This window comes from Erpetoichthys calabaricus, chromosome 10 (genome assembly GCF_900747795.2).
Source record: "Erpetoichthys calabaricus chromosome 10, fErpCal1.3, whole genome shotgun sequence".
Classification (NCBI taxonomy): Eukaryota; Metazoa; Chordata; class Cladistia; order Polypteriformes; family Polypteridae; genus Erpetoichthys; species Erpetoichthys calabaricus.
The window spans coordinates 85,174,509-85,189,899 of NC_041403.2; the positions used below are offsets into that span (position 1 = coordinate 85,174,509).

The window sequence follows — 15,391 nt, forward strand, 5'->3', positions numbered from 1 at the left end:
GTAATACCGGCAGCAAGCGCAATGGTAGCAGTGTGTATACCACAGAGGATGAGAGCTCATAATGTTTGAACTAGACAGATCATTGTTTGTTGCCCACTTACTTCCAATACCCACCAGAGAAATTCTTACATAAAGCAGGCTATCAATCCACAGCCACAGTTACTCCTTCACAGTGGCTGAGTGAGTGGTCCTTTTTGTGATAGTAAGCCTAAAATTTATATGAGCTGAGGTATTTTTTGTCCATCGGATCTCCCTGCCCTGATGTGGTGTTGTGCTACAGTGTTTGCTTTTTTGCAAATGCTGTATAATACAAAAGAATCAAATATGTTTACTTTAAAGGGAGCTAGTAACTGGATTCCATATCTAGTCTTTATAATGCCTTTCTAGATATTTCAATTTAAAATATTTGATGTTACTTTAGGGGAAAAACAGGTGTCAATTTTGACAATTTTGTCAATTTTTTTTTTCCCTTTTGAAATTAATATCAATTTGTGTTTTTGAGTTGAGAGAGTTTGCATTGCGAGGGTTTTTAGGAGCACATCATGCTTGTAAACATAGGGAAGACTGTATTCTAGAACAAGAGGTAATGTTTAACATTGCATGTACTGCCATCATAGTCATGATTGTTGCCTTTATTACACGTTTCAGTGATTTGATATTAATAAACATTTTTGGTTGTACTGATAAAATGTATGCAGGTATGCTGTTGATATTTGCATTTTATTTCTGATACAAATTTCTGTACATTTTCTCTCAAACGAAAATTATATTTCAGGCCCAAACAGTAAATATTTTCTGCTGGTTTGTGATTCCTTTGTAATTTTGGTCTGTTTCATCTCGGCGGTGTTGTGCATCAGATCTATAATTCTTGCTAGGCGACTCCTACAGGTAAGGATTCAGTTTTATAAACGTGCATGTTTAATATTGGCATATATAATAAGCAAGCACATTGCAACACCCAACATTTCCTTAACATAAGATATGCTTCCAGTGATTATTTTTTTGTGGTTAAAATGGGAGTCTTTTTCTCTCACTTGTGTCATCCTGTCTTATCCTCATAAACACTTTGAAGAGAACGCAACCTTATGCAGCTTTCTGTTGGGCTGGAATTTGACCAAAGCATACTGTGTGTCTTAAATGCTGTAAGAGATTTAAAGATCCTCAAGAATACAAATTGAGAACATTTTACAAAAGAGGACCCAGATGTATATTCTGAGAATGCATGGAAAATTTCATGGTGTTATGAATCTAACAAATGGGTACCAAGGCTTTAATATTGTTACTACAGATTTCACTGAAGTACTTAATGTGAAAATAAGATCATCTAATTTTGTTTACAGATTTGACTTGCTCCCTTAGCAATTACCACTGTTGCAAAAAAGAGGAAATAAATCTTCTGAATATGAATTAAAAATGACCTCAGTGACATATAAGTTTTATTTTATATGCAGCTTTAAATAATATGCTCAAGGCATGTTGGAGCATTTTTCCTTGTGCTTATGTGTTAGACAGTAAGTTGTGCAATTGTTTCCTTATCAGGAGAGTATTTACATTCTCTGTCATTTTGCATGCTCGAAGTTTCTTTTGTTTGCAGACTTCAGTAAAGTTACTTTTAACTTGCCTATATTCACATCATTGAAAACCAAATGATTGCAAGCTGTTGCCAGATATGTCTTGATTGGTATTAGATCATTCTGATGACCTCTGACATAGTCATCATTTGAAAAAATACATCAGTATAGATTTTAAAGCTTTGTAAACAGAGCCTCTCTACCAACCAATGGCCTGGAAAATGTATTAGCTATGAAGTGCCTAAATGAAAATGAAAAAGGATGAACTACAGGAATTGAAGGATAAACTACAATAACACAGAAACAGCACACAGACTATACACACTGCACAAGTCTCTTGAACTGCCAAGCAGCACAGCTAACCACCTTGCAGCCAGGTGTTTGCTGCACAGCTGGAGGCTGGCAGACTTAGCTGTTTTTATTCAAACAATTATGTCAGACTACTGAGTTTTGCCTCAGTGGAAGGATCACATATTAAGCTTCCTTGGAGGCTTTTTTAATTGTAGCTGTATCAGGTGGTCCTCCTCAGAGCTTGGTGAAGAACAAGATGCCTCTCAGCCCCAAGTGAGTACCATGATGTCTTGTGTGTAGTGCATTCCTGATGTAGATTTTCTTTCCTTTTTTTTATTCTTTTTTCTTTTTTCTTCACATTACTGTGGTTACTTTTAAGTTACTGTGCTTTTTGTAGGATTTCTCTGGCTTACTTCACAGGGCAATGATTTGAGAAGCTTAAACTGGAAGTACAAATGTAGACTTAAAAAATCTGTTTTAATGCGGATAAAAAAGTTTTGGTTATCCTTCTAGCCCCATTTCTAAAATGAACACTTTGGGTTGTGCATGTGTGCGCGTACGCACACACACCCCCCCAAAGGTAAAATTAACACTGCAGGGCCAAACAGAGCTGTGCCCTTCAGCTTGAAACAGAATTTTAGTATCCAACAAAAGACAAGACAGTATCACGTACTACAAAAAGCATTATTTTTCTAAATTTAAAATTACATCGACCATATAATGGATAAAAGAAAAAGAATTGCTTAAGACCGATGAAGGTTGTTATAAACATTTTAAACCTGCATTTCAACTTATTACTTATTTTGCAACACTGTTGCATAGCTACATTTATGTTGCTGTGGTATGTATGAATCTTAAATGATCTGTGTTAAATTATTCTTAACAAGGAAGTTTCCATTAATGTGTGTAGCTGTATGCTGGTCCATGCTTAGAGAGATCTGTATTTAAATACTATCTTTGTAGCTGGAAATCCACAAGGGGAGAAAATGTATCCTGCATCTTAAAACAGTTTTTTATTCCTAAGCTTTCGATTCCTACCAGGAATCATCAGAGGAACATGATTAGACTTGCAGGGATCCAAGGCAATATATAGCAAATAAGGAGCAGTTGGGGGACTGATGAGGTGGGGTTCGGAGGGTGTTAGTCATAAAGTCTTGTTTATTATTTGCATGTTCTTTTTTTCAAGTATGCATATGCCTGATTTAAGCCCATTTTTATTACTTGTGTGTTGCTGATAATTACTCTTCTGTATGTATTTTAATATACAATACATAAGATTAAGGGTTTTTTTTTTTGTTTGTTTTTTTTTTTTTTAAACTGGAGAAAACGTACAGGGTGGAGTCAAACCACAGTGCTGCTGATTTGCAGTGGGATATGCTGTCTTGTGTGGTCTACAATTGCTATAGATTAACAGTAATGTAGCACTTTTCGACTACTAAATGCAGGGTGTCTTTTTTTTTTATTTTTATTTTTTTATTTATTTTTTCTCCCTCCTCATTTCTATGATTAACATTTCAGTACAGTTGAAGTCTTTTGGTCTATATGGCCATGAGATTGATCCAATAGTGAAAACAGTTTTTCCTTCGTTCGTCTTCAAAAAGCAGAGAATTTCTTGTTGGTGAGTGTGGTATCTATAATCAGTTAGCCTTTAAACAGGACTAATTAAGGATGAGCTGAGAGAATTCACGATTAGAAAACTTGAGTAGTGGCTGCAAAAATGGGGCTTTTCAGTCATATGTGAAATAATATAAATCAATAATTTCAAATAGTAGTAGGAATCTGCAACAATATTAATGGCTCTATTTTGAAACCAGTTTAATGGTACATTGATAAATAAGTTTCAATTTCTATCGAGCATAATGTGTGGATGGTTTTAATGTGCTGAACGTGTGTGTGATAATAAATATATAAGATGAAAGAGATGTACATTCATTTTTTTTTTTTAAGCAGAACATTTATTTTTTCAGAGATTTGTCAAGTTCTTCCAAGATCACTATGAACGCCCAGTATGTGAATCAAATAAAAATGAGTTTATAAATATGTGGTACATATTGATCATCATCAGTGATCTAATGGCAATAATTGGTCTAGTCTTGAAGATGGAAATACAAACAAAGGTATATATCAAACACTTGTGACAATAATAAAGGTGTACTTACAATATTTATACCATGTACTATACACACTTTAAGTTTTGTGATGCAAAAACTGATATTTTTTAACAAGACCAATTTGCTTGATTTGTTTTTGGCTCATTCAATGTCAAATCAACTAATTTATCCAGAAATCCATGCACTTCTGTCTCAACCCTATAAAATTTGTTTTTGATGTAAGATCAATACTTATTATTATTTCCAAGATACAGCCAATTTTGTGAGGGGAGAGGGGTGTCAAATTTGACATGGCTTTATTTTTTCACTTTCACAACACAATATCTTAAGAACTAAACTACGTAGCAGGCTCAAATTTTGCTTACTGCTACCTTTTATAGGTATAATATATAGAGAAATCAAAATGTTTGGCCCAGGGAACACCACTTGGTAAGAGCAAACATTCAAAAATGGAAAGAAAAATAGTTTGTCTTTTGGTTTTGCTATGTTGTTTGGGCTTTCAGAAAGTATACTTCTGATACAGCAGCTGAAATTTTTTTCCATGTTTAGATACCTACACAGGGCTTTTGAGAAGGTTATAAACAAACAAGAAATTGCATCAGGGTTTGAACAGCAGACCTGTCAAATGTGAAAAAATCATTTTGGGTCAGATTTTCAGACCAGCTTTTTAATGCATTGTAGGAATGTCCAGACATTTTTAAAATTACTTTTTCCTGTACCATGCATACTCCCTTCTTTCTCAAAACACAAGTGTTACTTTTCTTATGTGAATCTTTCACTTTGATTTTCCATTCTAAACATGGGTTAAATTCACCATGTCAGTAATGATAATCATCAAGTTCTTCATCACTTGGGTATTAATGGGGAGGGGGAATCCCCGAAGGCACAACACATGAACAACAGTGGCTTGATTTATCATTAAATACAATACTAGTTATAATGAAATGTTAACATCTTGGTATTGCAGCAGCAGGAATGTGACCTATTTCAGTTCTGTTTCAATTGAAGTGCAGAGTGTAGGGTATCTTTGTCTTTGAGATCAAGATGGTACTGCCACCCAGTGACTGTTGTAGGTACACTGAGCAGTGCAATGACACACTGTAATGGCACCCAACAAAAATCGGCACTAGGTGGACAATGGAAAGACTGTGCAGGATAGTTTGGATGCATGAAACCTATCCGGATGTCTGAATCCACTTCACGCATGTCACGAATCACACAGATCCAACATTTTCATCATACTTTAACCCAACATAGCCTCAAAAAAAAAAATTCAGTGTCTCCTGACTAACCTGGGTACACCTGGTAATTTTTCCAGAATTTTCTGACTCCGAAGTGTGTGGGCCATTGGTTGATTTGACATGGAATGACCGTTTTTACTCTCTGCTAAATGCGTTTGTATTAAAAATTATATGGGACAAGCACTGTACAGGTAACCACATACTGTACATAAACTGTGAGTTTGACATACTCTCATTTCTTTTCAGTGCTGTGGCCCTGGTTTGCTCATAGCTGAGTTAGCATTGTAGGATTTTAGGGATGTAACCATTTTGGTATTAGCCATTTTATATATCTGCATTAAACAATTGTCAACCTTTTCAACTTCATCAGTGTTTGAGATACATTTTTTGTTATGCTGTAAGGTTATGCCAATTGTTCTGAGGTTTTTTTGGAAAAAGGTTTGAGTAAGGTAGTTCTAAATAAACATGGCACTTGTTGAGTCTTACTAGTAATTAAGAATTTCATTGTTTTCATATAGTTATGGCATAGTATACTAGTGTATGTTACATGGTAGCAGTCTGCCTGAGGTCAGTTGAAAAAATTCACAATCTTAATTTCATTCATTTTTAGAATCTTGCAAGTTATGACTGTTGCAGCATTCTTCTTGGCACTTCCACATTAATGGTGTGGGTCGGAGTAATAAGATATCTCGGCTACTTTCAGAAATATAATGTAAGTACACCAAAGAGAGTATTTAAGGATAATAGTGAATTTAAAGAAATATAGTGATTTTATTTCATTTTAATCTCTAGTGTATTTCTATTTACAGGTTCTCATTCTAACCATGAATGCAGCCTTACCAAAAGTCCTTCGTTTCTGTTGTTGTGCAGGAATGATTTATCTTGGCTATATGTTTTGTGGGTGGATTGTTCTTGGACCATATCATAAAAAGGTATTTATTTTGCAGTATTTATGTATTGTTCATAAAGTTGTTTCTTCATTTTTTTCTCCCTGTCTACTGTGGTAATTGCAGTTTTTTCCCTTAATAAATGCATATGAAAAAGGCTATTTTAACACAAGTTAATTATAACAGAAACAACAGGGAAATTTTCTACAACAGTTCTTATATCAGTTGCTTTTGCAAATTGTGGAAAGTAATGAATTTTAAATACAGTTTTTACTCACGGGCATCATTCAAAAGATCCTAATGCTGACTTTCAGTGACCTAGGAAGATAACTTTAAAAGAAAAATGCATATTTTCAAACAGCTGTGCTGCAGATATTTTATGGTTTGAGGAATCAAAAAATAATTCCTGTTTATTGACAAATTTCCACCAGGGGGCAATATTGTAACAACTGTGTTTATTAAAACTGACATTTGTTTGAAATAAACTCCTACTGATTTGTAATAATTTCAAGTATGCCTCTTGTAAATAGTATCTTTATTCATTTGCTGTTTTTGCACATTTTCTGCTTTGGGTAGGTATCTTTTTAAAATGCAAAGTTCATTACTACATTAACCTAAACAAAATAAATTCATTCATCACTATTGCATTATAGTTCTGCAAGAAAATTTGCTGACTCTAATAATGTATAGCTTGTATTGCCCAGATACATACAATCACAAATTTTAGCAATTTTATCACTGAGGAAATAAAGTGAACAGCATAGAGTATATTTAATAGTATCTCTAAAATACAAACTGTCATGAATTCTTTAATTTTTCTTGCAAGTTTGAAACTTTGAGCACCGTGGCAGAATGCCTCTTTTCACTGGTTAATGGAGACGACATGTTTGCCACCTTTGCACAGATCCAACAGAAAAGCATTTTAGTTTGGCTGTTCAGTCGTGTGTATTTATACACCTTCATTGCTCTTTTCATCTACATGGTCCTCAGCCTTTTCATTGCACTTATCACAGATTCCTATGAAACAATTAAGGTAATGTTGTCTTTTTATTTTTTATATTTAAATTGAGTGTAATTTTATTACAATTGATTGTAAGTTGTGAACCTTTTTTTTTTTTTTTCTTGCCTCCAAGTTTTAGTTTTTAGAAATGTTAAGTATAGCTGTATTACGAAACGTATACAATTCTGTCTTCAAGTTTCTAAAGTAAAACTTTGAGGCTGTTTTTTTAGGTGGGGTTAAAAAATGAAATGAAATATTACTTGATGATTAAATATTTGCCTTATTTAACTTTTTTTTTTTTTTCTTTTTCAATCATTGCTGTTTATTACCTTGGAAATGCCATTAAGATCAGTTATGAATGTGATTAAATATACCTAAATTGATCTCTCTGTTTATCTCTAATATATCCTGAGCATTTGCTCCAAGGTTGCCTTTCTTGAGAACACTGAGCTTAAAACTGAATTCACACACAAACTAGATGACCGTTTACTGCAGGCATACACACTGTTAGGATATAAGTAATACAGTACTAGCCAACGCCCGCCATACCATACGGCGGTGTAAGAATAGGAATGGAAAACGGTGAGAAAGGAGTTCAGAAATCAAGAAGAAATAAATACTTCTTGAAAGACACAGTTGTGAATAGGTGTTTTGGTGGAGATGACAGATAATGAGTCAAAAGATCTAACCCCAGAAAAAGCCACGTACAACTGACCCTGGCTGAAGACTAGTTGTTGTAGATTAATGCAAATCTTTGCAAACGTTTATCCTTGGGACTTGTTGATAGTCCTGGAGAAGGCGAGTCTGAGTGGGAATTGTGTGCATTTAAATTCAAAGGGGAGATTGGTGTCGGAAGGAAGGAGACAGATTCTAGGAAGGAAGATTATTTCAGAATTTTGGATAACGATCAGCTTGCACTCAATAATAATTGTATGTATTTGGGTAACGATGAGTCTTGTTCCATTGCAAAGACCTTTTGATGGCATAATATTTCGGAGGAGCTCACGCGGTCAGGCTAGATATAGGGTGGTGATGTGACACCAATGGGGTCATGAGAGGGGAGCGGAGAACGCGGTAGTCCGAAGGAGGAATAGGAATCGAGAAAAGCGGCATGGGGGTGTATGGGAGGCCTCAGGCAGCTTGGAGAAGGGTTTGGAAGAGCAGGAATAGGAATCGAGAAATGCCGTGTGGGCGGGACCGGTTTTGAAGAGGAGCCGCAGGCAGGGTGGGGAAGGATTTGGAAGAGGACGAATAGCAATTGAGAAATGCTGTGTCGGCTGCGTGTGGGTGGGACCGCTTTTGAACAGGAAGCAGGACGAACCAGAAGAGAAATATAAATGAGATTGTTTACAGTTGTGACAGTGTGTCTAGCACCACCCAGGTGTTTGGTTTACAATACTGAATGTTATGGCGCATTTGGGCATGCATGTTTTCATTTTAGAGGATGTTCACAGTATGTCACATTAAGTCTACTCTATCAGACCAAGACACATTTACCTGGTGTTCTGCACTGTTTGTAAAAGGAAAAGACAGATTGGTGCCAAAAGGCAAGGTTCTTGAGCACTTTTGTTTGGGTTTTTAGGCTCTGTTTTCTGGTTGTGAATTATGTCTGTTAAGACTTCATGAATCCTGCTTATCCATGGTTGTGAATTATGTCTGTTAAGACTTCATGAATCCTGCTTATCCACTTTGATTATTAGTTGAATTTAGTGGTTCTGACCTGGCCTGTCTGTCCACCCTTTTGGAGTCTTCTCTTTAACCTTCTTGGATTTTTGTTGGTGACACTGTTCGGTGATGTGCAGGATGCCTGCTTTTATCAACTTGTTGGTTTATTTTAATTCCTTATGTTGCAGATTGAATCTTATAAATTTATATCCAACAGTGTCAAAACATGTTGCACTTCATTTACATTTTAACCTATTGGTTGTTTGTTGCTAAATAAAAATCAAGTGCTGCAGAGAATAAAACAAACTCAAACAATTAGGGAAAAGGAAAAAAATAGAGTTTGGGGTACAGATTAGTTTACCAAGTAGCTACACAGTTACCACAGTCTCATTGTGGTATTCCCAGGCTGGCACAGGTTGCAAAAACAGAGCAGAAACCCTGTCGGTCTTTTGGATTGTTTTAGGAGCCTTCAGAAAAACACATTGATGAAGATTCCTGATTAGCAATGGAAAAGGTACATTGTTTCAAGTCTAGCTTCTCATGACATATTTTCAACCTCTTTGATAATCAATGTATATAATATTGCATGTTCTAAATAATATTGCATGTAATTGATTGCTTTAGTTACATCATAATAAACCGTGTTCATCAATTGATCATGCTTTTTTACACATTTCCTCCTTTGGCTGTCTTGTCATATCACTGCACTGGATAGGTGTTGTATATTGTGGCCGTCTTTTTCTTACATAATGACTTCTATGTAATATGCTTGTGATAAGCATTAAGATCACTGTGCTTAAAAAGGTCAGGCCGATGACTTTTTTATGTTATAAACTGTTGGCTTTTCTAATCTTCAGGTTGAGTATTTTGCCCCATATTTGGGAATTATTGAAAAGTGAAACTAAACGTTTTGTACATGTAACAACTCTGGGCATTCTTCCAGAAAACATATCAGAAAAAACATGAATTATGTGTACTTGCCATTTCTGTTCTTGTACGGCAGACATAAAATATTGACAGACTCATGTTTTTAAATTTGTTGTTGATGTAGGGGTTTAAGCCAAAGAACTAAGTGTTTGGTTTTTTTTTTTCCTCTTTTACTCTTTTTAAATTTAGGCTTTGTACTTAAATATTAATAAAAGTGAAAAACATATGACCAGTTATGTCTTGATTTAGTCTTCAGATCAGCAAAATCTACAATCTCAATATGGGTGTGTAAACTTTTGAAATCTATATTTTACTACAGTTGTACTTGATAGGAATACACTTAAGCTCATCTTTGACTATACCTTTACTGCATACTGCATGGGGCATTAATGAGTGCCATATAGGTTGTGCCTCCTTATCTGAAATACTACCTATACATGCAAGGTATGGATAGAAATTCTTCTACATAGGAATAAAACAAAATTTTTTAAATACAAAAAACCGATCACATGGTTTTCTATTTCAGTTTTCTTGTCTACTGTAGTACCACACCTCTCACTATTTGTTTCACTTATTACTCTACTTAATTAGACTAAGACCTGAGAGAGTTATAAACTCCTCATATGATGCCTTCTTTGGAAAAATTCCCAGAACTTTTTCCAGGGTTTGAGGTGCTCATCTGACTATAGGGGTGCAGGTTTAAAACCATGTATGAATTTTTTTTTTTTTTTTTTTTTAAAAGCCCATTAAACACCTGGCTCTTGCATACATCAGATTCTCAGCTGCCTACATATGGTAGGGACTGCATGCACACAGTTATTCTGGCCTCACAAATGAGTGGGCAGTTTCTGTTGGTAAGGAGGTGATAATAGCGCTTGTTAATCCCGCATACCTTCTCTCTCAGGATTAAGAGTACAACCGTGACTAATGAGGAAATCTTTATTAGAACTTTCTTACAAAACCATGACTCATGCGGAACATCTAAATGGGATACAGCTTTACATTTCTTCACTTGCTTTCAATTTGTTAAGTCCACTTACGAGTTCAGAATGTTAGTTACATATATAGGATGAAAAAGTGCAACATGAGCCTTAATTCTATGTTGTGTTGGCGTGTGGGTTATTTTTTTATTTTTTTTGTTTTCTTTTTCGGTCTCCATAATGCACTTGTATTTATAGAGGACTTTGCCGTGTCATTATAGGCTATGTTGTGGTTTGCTTTCCAGCTACTTTCAGACTAAGTTCCTTCCAGTTTTGTAAATATTTTTGCAGTCTGTTATTGTCTATTTGAATGCTCTTTCTTTTATTTAAAGAAGTACCAAGCAGAAGGTTTTCCAGTTACAGACCTAGAAAGATTTCTTAAAGGATGTGAAGATTTTCCTCATTTGGAGAAGGAAGAGGAGTCAAATGTTTCCTTTCTTTGCTGTAAAAGGTATAATTGTTGCCATCAAGTGCAAATGATATTTTTTCCTTTGTGTGGCTTAAGCTGCTTGCAGTTCACAAAATAGAATTAGAGGTCATAAGAAAATGGACACACCCTGCAATCTGCTGATTATAGGGAAATGTGTCTCACATCACTGGGAAAACTCTTAACATCCAGTTCTGTGATGACTGCAATGACCTTTGTTTACTTGACAAGTGGGAATGAAGCTGTGTTCTTTATACAGTAGTCACTGTTTTTATATTGCTTTTTAACTGCTTGACCACTATTTAAAAAAATCTTTTTGTTTAATAAAGTTTACAGAACAGTGCATTCTGTATTGTGGTAATAGAGAATTTACAAAATATTTTTTTTACTTTGTATTGTAGTTGCCCATGTTTATAGTTTAAAAAATGCATTGGCACTTATTAGTAAATTAACTTTTATTGATTAAAAATTATATCTAGCCACCTATATGTTAGCCCTGAAATGCTGTAAAAGCTAAGCCCCCACTGTCACTGCATTCTTCTTTTCTGCTATCAGTTCCATGTCTTTTTCTCTGTATAGTTTGTGTGTTTTATACAGTGTGTGTGTGTGTGTGTGTGTGTGTATATATGTGTATGTGTGCACATATTTACATACAGCTTGCTATCTGTTTATAAAATGCAGTGCTGCTTTCTAAATTCCAGTCTGCTGGTCAAGCCAGCCTTTATATAACGGTCACTGGATTTCCATAAAGGTCAGAAAAAATACTTTACAAGAGCATGACATTGCATAATATGTCTTCAGTATGTTCTGGTAGCCAAAAGCTTCATTGAAGCATGTTGTTATGATTTGTATTTCTACTGTACTCCATTGTATCAATCCAACAGATAGCATCTGTTCACCCTCTAGTGTCTTATCCCCATTACCAATATAATAACAACATCAACCTCGCCACATGAATACAACTGTATATAGCCAAAATATTAAAGAACTCTGTATAGCACCAAATATAATTCTTCCAGTTTTTTACTCCCTCATTTAACCCAATTGAAGAACACAGTTAAATTAAATGCTGTACTCTGCCACTGTGCAGTATTACACTTTATAATAAGCTTACACATTTCATCAATTCCTTTTCAGTGAATAAATATTTTTCATTTCCATTTAAAATTTAACAAGAGGACTAAAATACTTTAAAGTGTGAATGAAATATATTTTCTCTTTATTTTAGAAGCATTTATGAGACTACAGTACTTGGAATCTGATGCCTTATTGTTCATCTTGAATAACAGGTATGTATTAAATAAAGGAAAAAAAAATCATAACTCTCATCTTATTCTTGAATGGTACCTATACTGTAGGGGTACTCAAACGGCGGACCGCGGTCCACAATCCGGACCGCCAAGACGTTTTTGGCGGACCGCAACTGTCTTCTGCGTAAGTCAAAAGTCCGAATATAAAAGCACCAAAATTATTGTTGTTTTGTTATTTACTCTGTAGCAGGGTTGCCAACTGGCATTTTTTATGCCAAATAACTGAAATCTGGCATTTTTGAAAACTGTTTGGCATATAAAATTTGCGTTTGGTCTACTGGCATTTTTTGGTCTTTTTTACAATGCGAATTATCCACCAAAGTCAGAGCTCCGTTCGCATAAGATCGACGCCCTTAAGTCGTCGTTGGTAGCGAGTTCATCGCTGATGACGAAAGCGACCACCACACAATCAAATGTTACAAAAGCTTCGCTACGCATTGTTTGGGTTCTTGGCAGACATAAGAAAGCATTTACTGATGCAGAGGTTGTTAAAGAATGCATGATGTCTGCGTCTTCGGTTCTGTTTAGCGACAAAAAGTGTGTTGAACTGATTCAGCAGATACCATTATCAGACAGTACTGCTAGTCGTCGTGCAGATGACCTTTCTGACAATAGATAGATAGATACTTTATTAATCCCAATGGGAAATTCACATGTGGTCGGTGGTCAGTTAATATCAGATCTTAAACAGGCTGAATTGTTTGCTCTCGCGTGCGATGAATCCACTGATAAAACTGTCGTCTCAACTCTGTATGTTCACAAGATTTTTTTGATGGCCATAATTTTGTTGAAGAGTTTCTGACATTACTACCGCTAGCAAAACAGACACGCGGTGAGGACGTGTTTTCAGCATTATCGCAGTTTATGCACGCAGCTGGATTGGATGTAACAAAAATGGTTTCCCTTACAACAGACGGGGCACCAGCAATGACTAGTAAAGATAGAGGACTTGTCACTCATATGAAGGCACTTCAGCCCAACCTTGTTGCTTATCACTGCATCATTCATCAGTCTGCCGTCTGTTCAAAACTTTGTGACGAACTGGCGGAAGTGATGTCTACTCTTGTGAAATTAGTGAATTTTTTACTATGTAATTCGTCTCTGCAGCATCGTCTGTTTCGTTCTTTTCTTGAAGAGATGTCTGCAGAATTTGGAGATTTGCTGCTTCACAATGACGTCAGATGGTTAAGCAAGGGCCGTGTGTTGGAAAGGTTCTGGAATCTCCATGAAGATGTAGCTGACTTCCTGCAGTCCTTGAATACAAAGAAGCTGCAGAATTTTTAACATTTATTCAAGACAGTGACAAGGTCGCACTGCTGGCATTTCTTGTTGATATTATGGGACATATAAATACACTGAATTTGTCACTTCAGGGTGCAGACAAAATCGTTGTCGAATTGCAAGAAAAATGTTGTGCCTTTGAAACAAAACTGAGCATTTTCATCAATGACATGGAAGGTGGCAAGATGCTGCATTTCCCAAACCTGAAGAGCTGCATGACAGCTGATCAACAGGCATGTTTTCAGTTGATTTCCACATTTCTACATCATTTGAAGGTCGAGTTTGATGAACGTTTTAAGGATTTCAAAAAAACTGAAGCCTGTGTTTTTGTTTGTTGCTGAACCTTTCATTGTCCAGCCTGACGGTGAATGGACTCAAACCTGTCACTGTTGCAAATGGAAGCAGTTGATTTGCAAGCTTCTCACGTTTTAAAAGCAAAATTGAACGAAGTCGGCATAACAATTTTTTGGTCAAAGTTTGTTCCAGATTCTCAGTATCCTGCTGCAAAGAAACTGGCGATTTCCGTGCTCACTATGTTTGGTTCAACATATTCTTGTGAGTGTGCATTCTCCACTATCAACACTATCAAGACGAAACATAGAAGTGTATTTACCGACCAGAACCTCAGGAATGCAATAAGAATTGCACTGACTGGTTACTCACCGAACTATGCTGCCATTATGAAATCGAAACAACAGTTCCACACTTCACACTGAGTGACAATAATTTACGTCCTAACTGTTGTAATTGGTGTGTTAATTGCAAGTAGTCATGTGACTTTTTTGAATCGTTTTCCATGTTTTGTGCATGTCTTGGTCTTCTGTAAAAATTTTATCATTTGCGTTGAATCTATTACTAGCCTCCTACAGACCTACACGGTAAACCTGGCTATAGCGGACCCCGATAGTTGGTGGCTAACTGAATGTGGACCGGCATTCAAAAACTTTGAGTACCCCTGCTATACTGTATATTGAAACAAGTTTAGACTAAGTCTGTTCAACTGAGTTGTCTGTAATGATTACGATAAATGAAAGCATGTTTACAATTACAGTATTCGCATACCTGAGACACTAAAGAATATTTGCTGTATTGCACTAAAAGTATTTCAGGGGTTTCTTGAAACTCTCTTTTTAAATGCGAGAGTCCACTTACGGTGCAGCTCCATGGCAAAGTGCTCATTACTTACGGAAAGTAACTTAAAATCTATATATATAATTCACTAAGCCGCCGACAAGTAGCCACCCATGGAAAGCACGCAGCGACAAGTAGCCACCCATGGAAAGCACGCAAGACAGCCACGCCCACCATATATAATTCACTAAGCCGCCGACAAGTAGCCACCCATGGAAAGCACGCAAGATAGCCACACCCACCAACTCTAAGACCATTGGATACAACGACAACTCGCAGAGCCACGCCCGCCAACTCAGACGCTGCAACTCACAACACCGGGCGTCATTCACGGTCGTCTCTGCTACACTCCACATGCACCTCTGAGCCACGTTGACTTTTCATTAGTCAACCTCAGTGGAACCTTGGTTCACACAGAGGCAGCGCGAGAGAGAGCGCCGCGCGCACACACACAGGCAGCGCGAGAGAGAGCGCCGCGCGCGCACACACACACACACACACACACACACACACACACAGGCAGCGCGAGAGAGAGAGCCGCGCACACACACACACACAGGTAGCGCGAG

The 15,391-nt window shown here is 36.5% G+C and overlaps 1 protein-coding gene across 1 annotated transcript in view; it reads left to right on the plus strand.

Moving 5' to 3' along the window:
• LOC114659205 (mucolipin-2-like) overlaps positions 1–15,391 on the plus strand; it is a 116,411-nt gene that overhangs the window by 44,501 nt on the left and 56,519 nt on the right. The window contains exons 8-14 of the mRNA XM_028811534.2: positions 776–888; positions 3,830–3,979; positions 5,825–5,926; positions 6,024–6,146; positions 6,928–7,134; positions 11,006–11,124; positions 12,329–12,389. Coding sequence (XP_028667367.1) covers positions 776–888; positions 3,830–3,979; positions 5,825–5,926; positions 6,024–6,146; positions 6,928–7,134; positions 11,006–11,124; positions 12,329–12,362 — 848 coding nt within the window. The 3' untranslated portion in view covers positions 12,363–12,389. The remainder of the gene's footprint in view (positions 1–775; positions 889–3,829; positions 3,980–5,824; positions 5,927–6,023; positions 6,147–6,927; positions 7,135–11,005; positions 11,125–12,328; positions 12,390–15,391) is intronic.